The sequence below is a fragment of the Penaeus chinensis genome, chromosome 19 (assembly GCF_019202785.1).
Source record: "Penaeus chinensis breed Huanghai No. 1 chromosome 19, ASM1920278v2, whole genome shotgun sequence".
NCBI lineage: Eukaryota > Metazoa > Arthropoda > Malacostraca > Decapoda > Penaeidae > Penaeus > Penaeus chinensis.
In genome coordinates, this window is record NC_061837.1 from 26138086 (window position 1) to 26153085 (window position 15000).

The 15000-nt window shown below is 48.4% G+C and overlaps 1 protein-coding gene across 6 annotated transcripts in view; it reads right to left on the reverse strand.

Annotated features, from left to right (window-relative positions):
* Positions 1–15000, reverse strand: part of LOC125035408 — a 412822-nt gene that overhangs the window by 96944 nt on the left and 300878 nt on the right. For 2 of the 6 annotated variants that reach the window (XM_047627778.1, XM_047627777.1), the window contains exon 1: positions 13152–13869. The exons of 2 other annotated variants lie outside the window; for them this stretch is intronic. In XM_047627778.1, the coding sequence (XP_047483734.1) occupies positions 13152–13344 (193 nt within the window). In that variant the 5' untranslated portion in view covers positions 13345–13869. Of the gene's footprint in view, positions 1–13151; positions 13870–15000 lie in introns of those variants that run through there. 2 more of the 6 variants (XM_047627781.1, XM_047627779.1) reach the window with 1 other exon arrangement.

Genomic DNA, 15000 nt, shown 5'->3' on the forward strand with positions numbered 1-15000 from the left:
GGCACGAGGCGTGGGTGGTAAGGAGAGGTTAATGATCTGTTACGAGATGGAGGTCGTGGGGCCCTTGAGGAAGTTATTAAAGCCCGGGTCTTCTTCGCCTTTCATTCGTAGTGACATCAACAATGGGGAGGGTAACCATAGAGTAATATTAATAATGATACTAACGATGATGATGGTGACACATAATGATAAAGTCAAAATCTTCGTAATTAACGACGACAGCAAAGTTCACTATAGCAATATTCACCCAAAAATAAATCCATCCACCCCTGATGTCAACCTTGCCAGAAGACCTTCCCGGTACGATCATATCTACGTTTTTACCTCAGTGGGCGGGACGCAATCCAAGTCAAAGGCAAAACCCCCTTCAGTGACACACACACACACACACACACACACACACACACACACACACACACACACACACACACACACACACACACACACACACACACGCACGTTTCCACGCCCGCTTGTGATCAAAGGGTTTTGCAGCGACGCCAATCTGTTTATCAACACGGATAACGATCGACTTATCGCGGCAGGTTTGGCCGGGTGGGTTCTGTGCCGCCCGTCTGCGAGACAGCTGTTTGGAATCATGATTTTTCTTATTTGTTTATTTCCCTTTTCCTTACTTATACTGTCTATAAATAATTTTTCTTTGTTATTTTCCTTTCATATAACTTCATTTCTGTCTAATTTACTATTATGAACCTCTTTCCCTTCTTTACCAGCATCCAATTTTCTCCCCCACTATCTTTATCATCATCATCATCCTCACTATCTCTTAATCAACACCATCCCACCCAAGTGTCAAAAAAAGGATCAAGCTAGCAAGGGCGTGGGGAGCGAGTGGCAGCACCTGGCACCTTTGGCACTACAGGCTTTAAAGCGATCGTGTGTTTACGGAGGACGATAAGCAACACGGGTGAGAATAACGGAGGTGGTGAAAGGTGGCGATAATCGAGGATTGGTGGACGGAAGTAAATGGGATAACGAACATCCGTTAAAACGATACGGAAGATAAGGAAAACGGTTCTGTGAAAATAATCAACGCGCTCTTGGTTTATTTACACCGAGATAGCGGAGGGGAAGTGAAAGTTGTTTACACGCATGATTCCGTGTTTTGGTACCACTGTTTGTTTTTATAAAAAGCATAGAGACTAATCTAATAGTTAATTATCTGTGTTCCTTTGTCTCTGAATACATGACATTCGAGGCAACAAGCAGGACGCAAGGAAACAGGCGAGGGTTAGGAGTAAGCAGGTTATGGAGCACGAGTTGCGAGGGCAGACAGGAAGGAAAAGGAGCGAGCGAGGAGGAGATCCGTCAGGCTGTCATGTCACCCAAATGACACCCGTCGTGAGTAAACCGACTGACGTCACACGCGCGATAACGCCTGATGCAATGTATGAGACAATCTTCCATAATATGCACACGGGACTAAAAGCGGATGCGGGCAAGGCGAGAGAGGCAGCCGTTCGGTTTCTGTCTGAGGTTCTTGGTATCCGATTTCGCTTCTAAGTTTAAAGTTTTAATCAGCCTCGCGCATCCTACACGGCGCAGAAAAAAGGGCAGATCGGTTTTAGTTAACTGAAAATAAAAGATACCGAAGTTTTGGTACTATCGCCTTACAGAAGCCAAAGGATCTCTCGAGGATATCTCGGTCGAATCTAGACCTTTCACATCCTCCTTTTTGAGTCCCTTTCACTGTATCCTCACATACACCTACAACATTTAACCGCCTCCTTTAACCTTGCCCAGTACTAATTAAATGTACCTGCAACACCCGTATATAGGCCTACATCAAATCGTTACTATCACAAACATTCCTGCATTTCTGCCTATTGCCATACAGGCCTACCGCACTTTCCACACCAACCAGGCCTAGGTAACAGATGGGCCGAAAGCGGGTCCCGACTAGCACGCGTGGGAAACGCTGGGGTTAACACGACACCTGTCCATCTCCCGACTGATCTCCAACTAGCTTGAGAAAACCACCTTAGCCTCGTTAGGAGATTTGACAAGAGCAAAACACACTTGAAAGGTGTGTTTGTGTGTGAATGCGTGCGAGTGAGAATGAGAATGAGAATGAGGGTGTGTGTGTGTGTGTGTGTGTGTGTGTGTGTGTGTGTGTGTGTGTGTGTGTGTGTGTGTGTGTGTGTGTGTGTGTGTGTGTGTGTGTGTTTGTACACGAATGGTGTGTGCGTGACTGTATACATGCTTGCAGAAGAGCAGGACCAAAATTACTGTACAAAAGTTTATTTTCTTCTCTAAACTAGACAAGACCTCTTCCCACAACCCCTGTCCACTCGCCCTCAACCACACTTCCCTAATCAGCAGCTCGCAAGCACCGCCTTACCAAGCCCGCATGCAAATACCCTCCTCCACCACCACCACCCCCACCCCGCACGCCCTCCCCGACGCCCACACTCACGTAACCCAGCGAACATCCTAGGCAATGCATCACCTCCACGAGATCCTACACGCGCATCCTGACCAACCTCCCACACACCACGAGGGCGCGATACAGGGTCAAATGACACTGCCGCTGACCTCGTCTCCCCCAGCGTCATCAGTATACAAATAACTCCTTCAAATGCGTCTCTGCGACGGAGACAAATCCCTAGCTCCTCATATCATCGGTTCGTTGCAGCGGGCGGCAACATGGCAAGTGGGAGAGAACCGGCTCTGCGATAGGCCACCTCGCCGGGGCTATCTTCGCAACATGAACGAGCAGGGTAAACACGGGCTAGGAGAGAGGCAATGGACGAACAGGTGGAAATAAGGAAAAGAAGATGAAATCAGAGACTCCAATGACGAAGGAAGAATGGATTATACAGGGGAATAAAGAGTGAAATGAGGTGAAGATAAATAAGAAAAGGGGGAAATAAGAAAATAAGGAAATAAGAAATTGAAATCGCAGACTCCAATGACGAAGGAAGAATGGATTGTACAGGCGAATCAAAAATGAAAAGAGGAGATAAAAAAAAGACAGATAGAAATCAAGAAAAGTTGAAGTCGGACACCTCAATGATGAGCAAAAAAGGAGAAAATGGAATTGAGAAAAGGTATGAAGGAAAATGTAAAAATCCTTTTCCTGTCTCTTAAGGAACACTTTCACGGCCGAGGTAGGTATCGCGTGTGAGATAGCCGAAGGGAGCGAAGGAGGTATGATGGGGGTTAGGAGGGAAGAGAAGGGGGAATATAGGTTGAAGGAACACAATCTCGACACAGGAACAGGTTACGGAGGGAGGGTTGGCTTGGGGGAGAAAGGGGAGGAGTGGTCAGGAGAGGGAAACAACCTCCAATCTGGTAAGAAAACGACCAAAAAGAGACTACCCTGCGAACGCTACGCCACGACCACCTCGGTCGTCGGGGACGACGTTTTACAAAACACCGCGTGACTTCACCGGGATAACACTAACTCGTGACGTCAAGGCAAAATCACGACTGCATTCTCCTCTTCATCCTCCTCCTCCACCCCCACCCTTATAGGAGACGTCCTTGCCCGCGCGTCCAGAGGTCGCGGTGGGCGGCCGTACTCTGAGGTGGTGGAATTTCCTCCTGTGAGTCACCACAACTCCTGTTATGACTTCGCTGTCATCTCATCTGCCCATGTGCTGGGTTTCTCTCTGCCACTGGCTGACCGCTTCCCCTCTTTCCCCTTCTCTGCCTCTCTCTCTGCGTTCGTATTTGTGCGTGTGTGTGTGTGTGTGTGTGTGTGTGTGTGTGTGTGTGTGTGTGTGTGTGTGTGTGTGTGTGTGTGTGTGTGTGTGTGTGTGTGTGTGTGTATGGGCACCAGCCCAGCCATGCCGTTACGTAATGCCCTCAGCGACAGCACTGCAGTTTCTTCCTCCTCCTCCTCCTCCCCGACACAAGTTCCCGGAGAAGGAAGAGGAAAGTAGACATTCCTCCTTCGCCAAATTCCTCGGGGCGATTCCGCAGCGTCTCTCAACGCCCATCACAAACGCTTCCCACGTCCGTCATGGACGTGACACGTTCGTCTCTCGTACATCTTCCCTCCCCACGGAGACGCCGACCCCCCTCCTTCAGCCGGGCACCGGTACCCACCTCCCTCCTACCCCTATACGGATGTAATTGTAAACCTCTAGACCTCACACCACTGTTAATTTTCTTAAGTGAGTCTCGCTGTGGGTTTCTCTACTCAAATTTGCTATCTTTTTTTAAAAGACAGTATGAGAGAGAGAGAGAGAGAGAGAGAGAGAGAGAGAGAGAGAGAGAGAGAGAGAGAGAGAGAGAGAGAGAGAGAGAGAGAGAGAGAGAGAGAGAGAGAAACACAAAAACACCAACTTTCACCGGACAGTATAAAACCATAAGAACGATCACCGTTAAAACCACCAAGACCATTCAACTTTCCGAGGTCATTAACGTACTATGGACCCCCTCCTCCCTCCACCCCTTGGACCAATAACCTGTGTGAGGCAATTAAACAGGAGAATTTCCACATCAACACCACCGTAATTGCACGGACCGTATTTGGATAGAAGCACTTAGTCTGGCCGTGCGTATTCACGAATTCATCGGCACGGACATGAATATTCTAAATAGCTACAGAACCTTTGTTAAGATTACATAACAAAGTGTTTTACATATTACTTAATATATGCGCGTGGCTTATTCGCTGGCGTTTGAGCGCAGCGCATACCAACTTCCTAAAAACGCATAAGCGGGAGGTTTACCAATACGAATAAAATACAACATGAAGGAAGAAATAATAAATAGATGAAACAAGACAGATTTCATCTAAGATGACCCTGGTGCCACTTTCATACAGAGCGCCACTATTAGGCAGCATTACCATAATAGCACAGCCGGGTGGTTGTCGTGGCAGAGATTGCGTTAGATTTGATTCAAAGCTGCGGTCCTCATACTGGCCGCAGCAAAAGTGAATCACGCTCACGCTCCTTTGGCTCACCACACCCTATGGTGTCACCGGCTCCTTCTCTGCTCACGCTACAGTGACCAAGGCTTCAGACGGTGACGCTGCCTCTAAATCCGGACGGAATCGCGCCACGTTTTCGGACAGAGCCACAAACGACCGCCACCGACGCCCGCGAACCCCGCATGACCGTAAACAAACCGCCGGCCCTTGCAACTTACGCGCCGCTCGAGTTCGGGCGGCGCGGGGGTCACTGACTATAGCGGCTTGCGAGCCGGCGTCGCGAAGCTCTACAGGAAGTCACTTACTCAAAACAAGCATAATTACATGAAGCTTGAGTTATAAATACAATTCATATAAAATTTATCATCTGTTGCCTTCCTATCAGTCCTAGTTTAAATTAACATTTCGACTTAATGAAATCGGGTTCGGCGTCCCTGGCACAAGTGAATAAATGACACTGAATGCAAGACTCTACATTAATCACCAAGGTCCCGTCGACGCTGCGGGCCCTCTCGCCACGGCCTCCCTCCCTCCAAGACGTCAGCAACATCCAAAACTGCGCCTCTCTTCCCTCCCCCCACCCCCGGAGTGGCGTCTAAATCTTTACATTCAAATCCATCAGGGAAGAGGAAGAACTCTATTATCCCCGCCCATACATTCTCTTCCGCCGCCCCAGCTGCCCTCGCCCAACCCGCCCGCCTCAGATCCACCTTCCGGGCCTTCCAGCCGCCGAGCCTACGCCCACCGCCCATGACTGAACGAGCGCTCCCGCCTGCGTAATGTAGTCGGTAAGTCACGATAATTAATGTAGGGTGTACGCGGGTGACCTTGTCGTAAGAGGGGCGTGCCTGGGTGCCTGGACGGGTGACTGTGCCTTGGGGCGTGATCTTGAGAGGTGATAGATGTGGTGCGGGTGGGGACGTGGGCGGAGGCACGAGGCGTGGGTGGTAAGGAGAGGTTAATGATCTGTTACGAGATGGAAGTCGTGGGGCCCTTGAGGAAGTTATTAAAGCCCGGGTCTTCTTCGCCTTTCATTCGTAGTGACATCAACAATGGCGAGGGTAACCATAGAGTAATATTAATAATGATACTAACGATGATGATGGTGACACAATGATAAAGTCAAAATCTTCGTTATTAACGACGACAGCAAAGTTCACTATAGCAATATTCACCCAAAAATAAATCCATCCACCCCTGATGTCAACCTTGCCAGAAGACCTTCCCGGTACGATCATATCTACGTTTTTACCTCAGTGGGCGGGACGCAATCCAAGTCAAAGGCAAAAACCCCCTTCAGTGACACACACACACACACACACACACACACACACACACACACACACACACACACACACACACACACACGCACGCACGTTTCCACGCCCGCTTGTGATCAAAGGGTTTTGCAGCGACGCCAATCTGTTTATCAACACGGATAACGATCGACTTATCGCGGCAGGTTTGGCCGGGTGGGTTCTGTGCCGCCCGTCTGCGAGACAGCTGTTTGGAATCATGATTTTTCTTATTTGTTTATTTCCCTTTTCCTTACTTATACTGTCTATAAATAATTTTTCTTTGTTATTTTCCTTTCATATAACTTCATTTCTGTCTAATTTACTATTATGAACCTCTTTCCCTTCTTTACCAGCATCCAATTTTCTCCCCCACTATCTTTATCATCATCATCATCCTCACTATCTCTTAATCAACACCATCCCACCCAAGTGTCAAAAAAAGGATCAAGCTAGCAAGGGCGTGGGGAGCGAGTGGCAGCACCTGGCACCTTTGGCACTACAGGCTTTAAAGCGATCGTGTGTTTACGGAGGACGATAAGCAACACGGGTGAGAATAACGGAGGTGGTGAAAGATGGCGATAATCGAGGATTGGTGGACGGAAGTAAATGGGATAACGAACATACGTTAAAACGATACGGAAGATAAGGAAAACGGTTCTGTGAAAATAATCAACGCGCTCTTGGTTTATTTACACCGAGATAGCGGAGGGGAAGTGAAAGTTGTTTACACGCATGATTCCGTGTTTTGGTACCACTGTTTGTTTTTATAAAAAGCATAGAGACTAATCTAATAGTTAATTATCTGTGTTCCTTTGTCTCTGAATACATGACATTCGAGGCAACAAGCAGGACGCAAGGAAACAGGCGAGGGTTAGGAGTAAGCAGGTTATGGAGCACGAGTTGCGAGGGCAGACAGGAAGGAAAAGGAGCGAGCGAGGAGGAGATCCGTCAGGCTGTCATGTCACCCAAATGACACCCGTCGTGAGTAAACCGACTGACGTCACACGCGCGATAACGCCTGATGCAATGTATGAGACAATCTTCCATAATATGCACACGGGACTAAAAGCGGATGCGGGCAAGGCGAGAGAGGCAGCCGTTCGGTTTCTGTCTGAGGTTCTTGGTATCCGATTTCGCTTCTAAGTTTAAAGTTTTAATCAGCCTCGCGCATCCTACACGGCGCAGAAAAAAGGGCAGATCGGTTTTAGTTAACTGAAAATAAAAGATACCGAAGTTTTGGTGCTATCGCCTTACAGAAGCCAAAGGATCTCTCGAGGATATCTCGGTCGAATCTAGACCTTTCACATCCTCCTTTTTGAGTCCCTTTCACTGTATCCTCACATACACCTACAACATTTAACCGCCTCCTTTAACCTTGCCCAGTACTAATTAAATGTACCTGCAACACCCGTATATAGGCCTACATCAAATCGTTACTATCACAAACATTCCTGCATTTCTGCCTATTGCCATACAGGCCTACCGCACTTTCCACACCAACCAGGCCTAGGTAACAGATGGGCCGAAAGCGGGTCCCGACTAGCACGCGTGGGAAACGCTGGAGTTAACACGACACCTGTCCATCTCCCGACTGATCTCCAACTAGCTTGAGAAAACCACCTTAGCCTCGTTAGGAGATTTGACAAGAGCAAAACACACTTGAAAGGTGTGTTTGTGTGTGAATGCGTGAGAGTGAGAATGAGAATGAGAATGAGGGTGTGTGTGTGTGTGTGTGTGTGTGTGTGTGTGTGTGTGTGTGTGTGTGTGTGTGTGTGTGTGTGTGTGTGTGTGTGTGTGTGTGTGTGTGTGTTTGTACACGAATGGTGTGTGCGTGACTGTATACATGCTTGCAGAAGAGCAGGACCAAAATTACTGTACAAAAGTTTATTTTCTTCTCTAAACTAGACAAGACCTCTTCCCACAACCCCTGTCCACTCGCCCTCAACCACACTTCCCTAATCAGCAGCTCGCAAGCACCGCCTTACCAAGCCCGCATGCAAATACCCCCCTCCACCACCACCACCCCCACCCCGCACGCCCTCCCCGACGCCCACACTCACGTAACCCAGCGAACATCCTAGGCAATGCATCACCTCCACGAGATCCTACACGCGCATCCTGACCAACCTCCCACACACCACGAGGGCGCGATACATGGTCAAATGACAGTGCCGCTGACCTCGTCTCCCCCAGCGTCATCAGTATACAAATAACTCCTTCAAATGCGTCTCTGCGACGGAGACAAATCCCTAGCTCCTCATATCATCGGTTCGTTGCAGCGGGCGGCAACATGGCAAGTGGGAGAGAACCGGCTCTGCGATAGGCCACCTCGCCGGGGCTATCTTCGCAACATGAACGAGCAGGGTAAACACGGGCTAGGAGAGAGGCAATGGACGAACAGGTGGAAATAAGGAAAAGAAGATGAAATCAGAGACTCCAATGACGAAGGAAGAATGGATTATACAGGGGAATAAAGAGTGAAATGAGGTGAAGATAAATAAGAAAAGGGGGAAATAAGAAAATAAGGAAATAAGAAGATGAAATCGCAGACTCCAATGACGAAGGAAGAATGGATTGTACAGGCGAATCAAAAATGAAAAGAGGAGATAAAAAAAAGACAGATAGAAATCAAGAAAAGTTGAAGTCGGACACCTCAATGATGAGCAAAAAAGGAGAAAATGGAATTGAGAAAAGGTATGAAGGAAAATGTAAAAATCCTTTTCCTGTCTCTTAAGGAACACTTTCACGGCCGAGGCAGGTATCGCGTGTGAGATAGCCGAAGGGGAGCGAAGGAGGTATGATGGGGGTTAGGAGGGAAGAGAAGGGGGAATATAGGTTGAAGGAACACAATCTCGACACAGGAACAGGTTACGGAGGGAGGGTTGGCTTGGGGGAGAAAGGGGAGGAGTGGTCAGGAGAGGGAAACAACCTCCAATCTGGTAAGAAAACGACCAAAAAGAGACTACCCTGCGAACGCTACGCCACGACCACCTCGGTCGTCGGGGACGACGTTTTACAAAACACCGCGTGACTTCACCGGGATAACACTAACTCGTGACGTCAAGGCAAAATCACGACTGCATTCTCCTCTTCATCCTCCTCCTCCACCCCCACCCTTATAGGAGACGTCCTTGCCCGCGCGTCCAGAGGTCGCGGTGGGCGGCCGTACTCTGAGGTGGTGGAATTTCCTCCTGTGAGTCACCACAACTCCTGTTATGACTTCGCTGTCATCTCATCTGCCCATGTGCTGGGTTTCTCTCTGCCACTGGCTGACCGCTTCCCCTCTTTCCCCTTCTCTGCCTCTCTCTCTGCGTTCGTATTTGTGCGTGTGTGTGTGTGTGTGTGTGTGTGTGTGTGTGTGTGTGTGTGTGTGTGTGTGTGTGTGTGTGTGTGTGTGTGTGTGTGTGTGTGTGTGTGTGTGTATTTTGCTGGTGTGTTCAAGTAACAAAGTGACATTTGATGAATTATGCACACCGACGATCAGTAGCCAAGTGGCGTTTATCATCTTTGCAGAACCATAAACTTTCCCCATAAGTCACAACGTTTAATGGCCTTCTGGGCGTGCGACGGGGCACCAGTCCTCGCGGCGCCCACGGTCACCGGGGTTGGCGTGTACACACAGCCCTGAACAAACATACGACAAAGCTTAAATGAATTGACAGCATAATCGCCGGTGAATTCTAATAAGGCATGTAAATACATTCATATTAATTTACAATTAATTAACCAGGCATACTTTCTATTATGTCTTTAGAGTTTATCACTAATGCCAAGGCGAAGAGCAGACGTGCCAACAGAGCAGCGTGTCACACCTTTACACGCACTGCCCACACCTCTAGGCAGAGGGGGGAGGGGGAGGGGGGAGTACTTCCGGACGTGAGTCAGTGTGTTGATTAGGGCTTGGGGGGAGGGAGAGGCAAAATGGAGGAGGGAGGGGAGAGGACAAACGAGGAAAGAGGGAGAGAGGGAGAGGGGGAGGGAGAGAGAGAAGGAGAGAGGGAGAGAGGGAGGGAGGGAGGGAGGGGGGGGGGGGGGAGAGAGAGAGAGAGAGAGAGAGAGAGAGAGAGAGAGAGAGAGAGAGAGAGAGAGAGAGAGAGAGAGAGAGAGAGAGAGAGAGCGAGAGAGAGGGGGGGGGGGGGCACTATCTGTCACCAATAAAGATAAGCGCCTCGAAACATTCCGTGACCTCCCCCCAAAGACACGCCCACGCGCACCCACCCGAAGTCACTGACCGATTCCGTCCGCCACAAAGGAACGACCAATCCCGGCGACAGGAGGGAAATAACAAAGATAGATCCTCCCTACATTTCCAACGTCATTAGCGCTCCGACAGTTGCAATATTTTTGCTCCCATTTCGTCATATTTTGCGCGTCAGGAAATGGCCAATATCCCGCCTGTTGCCATTTCCGCGTGAATCACAAGGCCTCGAGGCTCGCAGTACACAAGGGCAACCCGGTACTGGCAGGGGAAGTGACGTCGATTCATGAGGCGTGACGTCATCATACCGCCAGCCGAAGGAAATTGGCGAATGTTAATCAATTCTCATCAATTACAAAACGAGTTTTACGAGTAACGCTGTAATAAGTCTTCGTGCTGAATTTTATTTCTGTCATTCTACAAATTATTATACGTATGTCATAGAATGCTAATGCTAACTAAAATGAAAGGACATTTGAAAGTCGCAAGGATCCACAGCGACCCAGGGCATAACGGAGACGCTGCCCGCTGCGCTGGACGCGGTGGCGCCGGCCGGGCCACGAGGCAGGGTCGGCGCGGCGTCCAGCACTGGAACAATAAAACTACAACGTCCCGGCGTTTATTGCTCCTGCTGTCCATCTCCCACAAGACATGGACATCGTCTTCATCGTCCCTTCAGCCTAGACACTCGCCCCCAAGCAACCACATCCATACACCACAAGGCATTAACAACCACGCAGAATACTATTGATACGCCGACTTAATGAGCAAATCGCCTGAAACATATGCACCGCATTGGGACGTGCAACAACGCAGGCGGGATGCGGGAGAGGACTGGCCGACCACCTGCAGGACTTGGAGGCGCCGGGGAGCTTCATTAGGCTCACGACCGACGCTGCTCCTATTGACACAGGCGAGTCACCGTGGCCGCCGGGGTGGGGTGCGCTGCCGGCTACCTGTGGTTTATCCTCCGAGGTCGTCTCTGGTTTTAAGCCATTGCCCACATTGGGAAAATACTCTTTTCTCCATTTCTCGGTCCCTCTTTTCTTCTCTCTTATCATCCCACTCCTTCATTCTATGTTTCTGTTTTTTTTCCCCTTTCTTTCTCATGCTCATTCTCACTCACTCAATCTCCTCTCTTTCTTTCTATCTGTCTCTCCTCCCCCACCCTCCATCCCTTTCCAGCCTGTGCGTATATACAGGCATTTCCAGCCGCGGAACACGAGAGCCCGAGGGAACTCTGCGCTGCATGGTCTGAGTCATGTTCCAGCCCGAGGGGAATGCCAGTATGCGGGGCGTGACACGTCCTTGGTGCCTCCACGCCCAGGGAAGATGACAGGACCAGAATGTTCATGGACTGATGTCAGTATGTGAAGATATCAGGGTCAAATACGCATACGCGAGCGTGCAAACTGACTCGTCCTCTTTCATTCTAACCACTCCCTTATCCCTGTCTTTGTCTGTGTTCGTTTGTTTTTCTGCGCCTGTCTGTCTGTATCTCTCTCTCTGACTCATAAATGCAAATCAGAAACATAAAAAGGAAGAACAGAAAAAATGATAACAGCAACTAATCATTCCTGAATCACGGCTTTGTAGTCGGCATTATCGGCCCTGAAAAATCTTGGCCTCGAAACAAAAACAAAAACACAAGCTCAGTTCAGTAACACGAGACTGTCTTACAAGCAAGTGGCGCCTCCGGGCTAATGGGCTCCGAAGACTCTGCGAAACAGTTAACCTAAACGTCTGTCTTCAAAAAAGAAAAGAAGATGATGAAGAAGAAAAGAGAGACCAAAATACAGAAACATTCTCTTAAACATATCGCTAAACTTCCGAGTTGCAGTAAGCAAGTTCTTACACAAGCTCATGCAAAGCAAATCGAAGACGCATCAGCACACGCAACGAAATCATAACTGACAACAAACCAATGCATCCAATTGCTCCTAATCGACATGAAATCATACAACAAAACTCAGAAATACGAAAGGAAACAAACATTCAAAAATAACCGTTGCGAGTTTTAAAGTACATGTATACACAAAACACCCTCCTTCAGGGATCTCAAGGAGGCGGCGCCCTTACAGTCGACCTGGGCAGCCAAGAAGTTCGGTTCTGATAATAAAAATAAAACCCAGGTTCTTAACTTATCATTCACTAATACTTATCTTAAAATCCAGCCGTGAAGTGGCTTTATTCTATCATGCAGGAAAAGCTCGTGATAAGCTCCATTTTTTACATACTAATCTTTTCGCTGCAATGAAACTTAACATGACCACTTACATCTTAAGAGGGGTAGTAGTACAAATCATATGCAGTTCCCAGTTGTAAATTGCTCTCGATGACTTTACAGATGTGTGAGCGCTCAAAATCTCACCTATTGGACAGGTAATTTCTCAAATAAGTATGGCAATAGTGCCACTTACGCACTGTACACAAATGCAATGGATTCCGCTACCTGACCTCGCATGACTCCCTTTTTAAAACCACAAAGCATCCCGTTACGGAACACGATGCACAGTAATCTCCAAACAAATACACAAGCACACACATTCCCGAGGATATCAACTCTCGAAGAAAAATTTGCGATGCTCACCCTATCATGAAGGGATACTTGCAATCAAAGCTAATGCAAACTGAAAATTAAGACTTCAGAAGCTCCATACCAAGACTTCAATGATCCCAAATGGCCGCAGAAGGCATGAGATCGTCCTTATAGCCTTCCTTGGGACCAGGTTGATGTCACTGCACTTACGTTTGTTTTCCCAAGCGAGGAACTCCAAAGAAGCAGACAGGTTGTTTACGTAGTGCAACAGCATGTCCAGCTGCGCCAGATCTTCGTCGTATTCGTCATCGTTTTTGTACACTGCCTTCTTGTCTTCCTCCAGCCCACCCACGCCCGAAGACGTGGGCTGCTGCTTCACGCCCATGACTTCTCCTGAAGGCATGGTCACGCAGTACGCCAAAAGGGCACTCGGGTTTCCGATCACTTAATTCAGCGGACGTGAACGAGGGTCATCGTTCATAAGCAGCCATTGAAGTAAATATTCATTGTATTCCACTATCCAGCCAATTTGCACGAATAGCCAGCGCGTCTTGCAAGTCACTTATCCCATATTCGTAATTAACACATCCACAAAAATCCACAAGCTCCTCCAAATATTTTAGTAGGGAATACACGAAACAGTTTTTTTAGAGCTTCGCTACACTCCCACGGTCCTTCCGAGAAAACAAACCGCAAAATGCAGTTCTAGGCAAAGTGTTCCCCCAGCACTCAAAATGACCAAAAGTTAATCAACACTTCAACTCCCGATGCAACGTGCCACGACCACAACACGGTAACAGGGGAGAATCCAGAAGACAACATCCATAGGCACACGCGCGACCAAGGCGGAGGGTCACTGGCACACGGGACCGGGAGAGCGCATGCGTACGTCCTCTCACACGGCCCGCTGGGTGGTTACTGAGCGCCCACTTCGGAGGCTCAGTGTTACACCCTCGCCGCCGCCGCCTACTCGTCGCCTCACTCCACACCCTCGTTTTACTCAGCCTATTTTTTTACTCTAGTTCTTTATTCTTTTGTTTCCTCTCTTTATCTTCTTTCCCCAAAATTTCCTTCTTTTCTCAAATTTTCCTGTCCCTATCCCTAACCAAAGCCATTCTAATTTGTATCTAAAGTTTTACCGATCATTAAAAAATAAACTCATTAATCTATATATCATTTACAGCATTTATCTTTGTTGAAACAAGGATAAAACACAATACAAATAATACCTTCATATATAAGAGTTTTGCGAGACGCTCTCATTATGATAGTGGCAAAAACAGAAGTGAGAATTAAACGCTCTACTTTTGCTAACCAATATGAATGTGGCGTTAGTGCCCCGTGGGTAAAACAATCCACAACGGATATCCTTTATATCCTTCACACATTCAGAACAAACGATGCTACAAACTCCATTAGACACGATTGCTATCATCACCATGAAAGTGCGCTCTCAACGCTCCTGGATAATCCTCCCAATAAGCACTAACCGGTAACCCGAACAATTTCCCCCCTAGAGCAGAAACCCATAAATCGCGTAAGCCATCAAAGTGTAATATACTCTCGCTAGCTTCAATGTACACAAAACTAACATCAAATGCTTTTTCTATCCCGCCCAGAAGGAGGTTTTGATCCCGCGGTCTCTGAATAACCGACCAATGGTGGACAAAACGGCGGAAAACGAAGCAGTTGGCAGAGCGTATGGCCATGGACAGGCCGGGTCGTTATTAGAATTTCACACTTTCTTGTGCGTACTCACGACACACCTTGAGGAAAGGGGGTAAGGGGAGGGAGGGGGGTGTGGTGGGGCGCCGTACGTACGCAATGACCGATTCACGCTAACTTCGTTACAGTTGCGTCGTCGTGTTTCAATTACTCGGTAGCAAAAGAATGGCGGCCCCAAAGATAGTAAATAATGAGATAGGAATCGCCATCATCACCTGTGGCGCGGAGCAATCAGTTGTTAATAACCCACGCTTTACCTGCCCACCTGCGGCCCACTACCTTCCCCTCCGACGCCCCTTACCTGCACGACAACCCCACCTCTCCTCATTCCCAC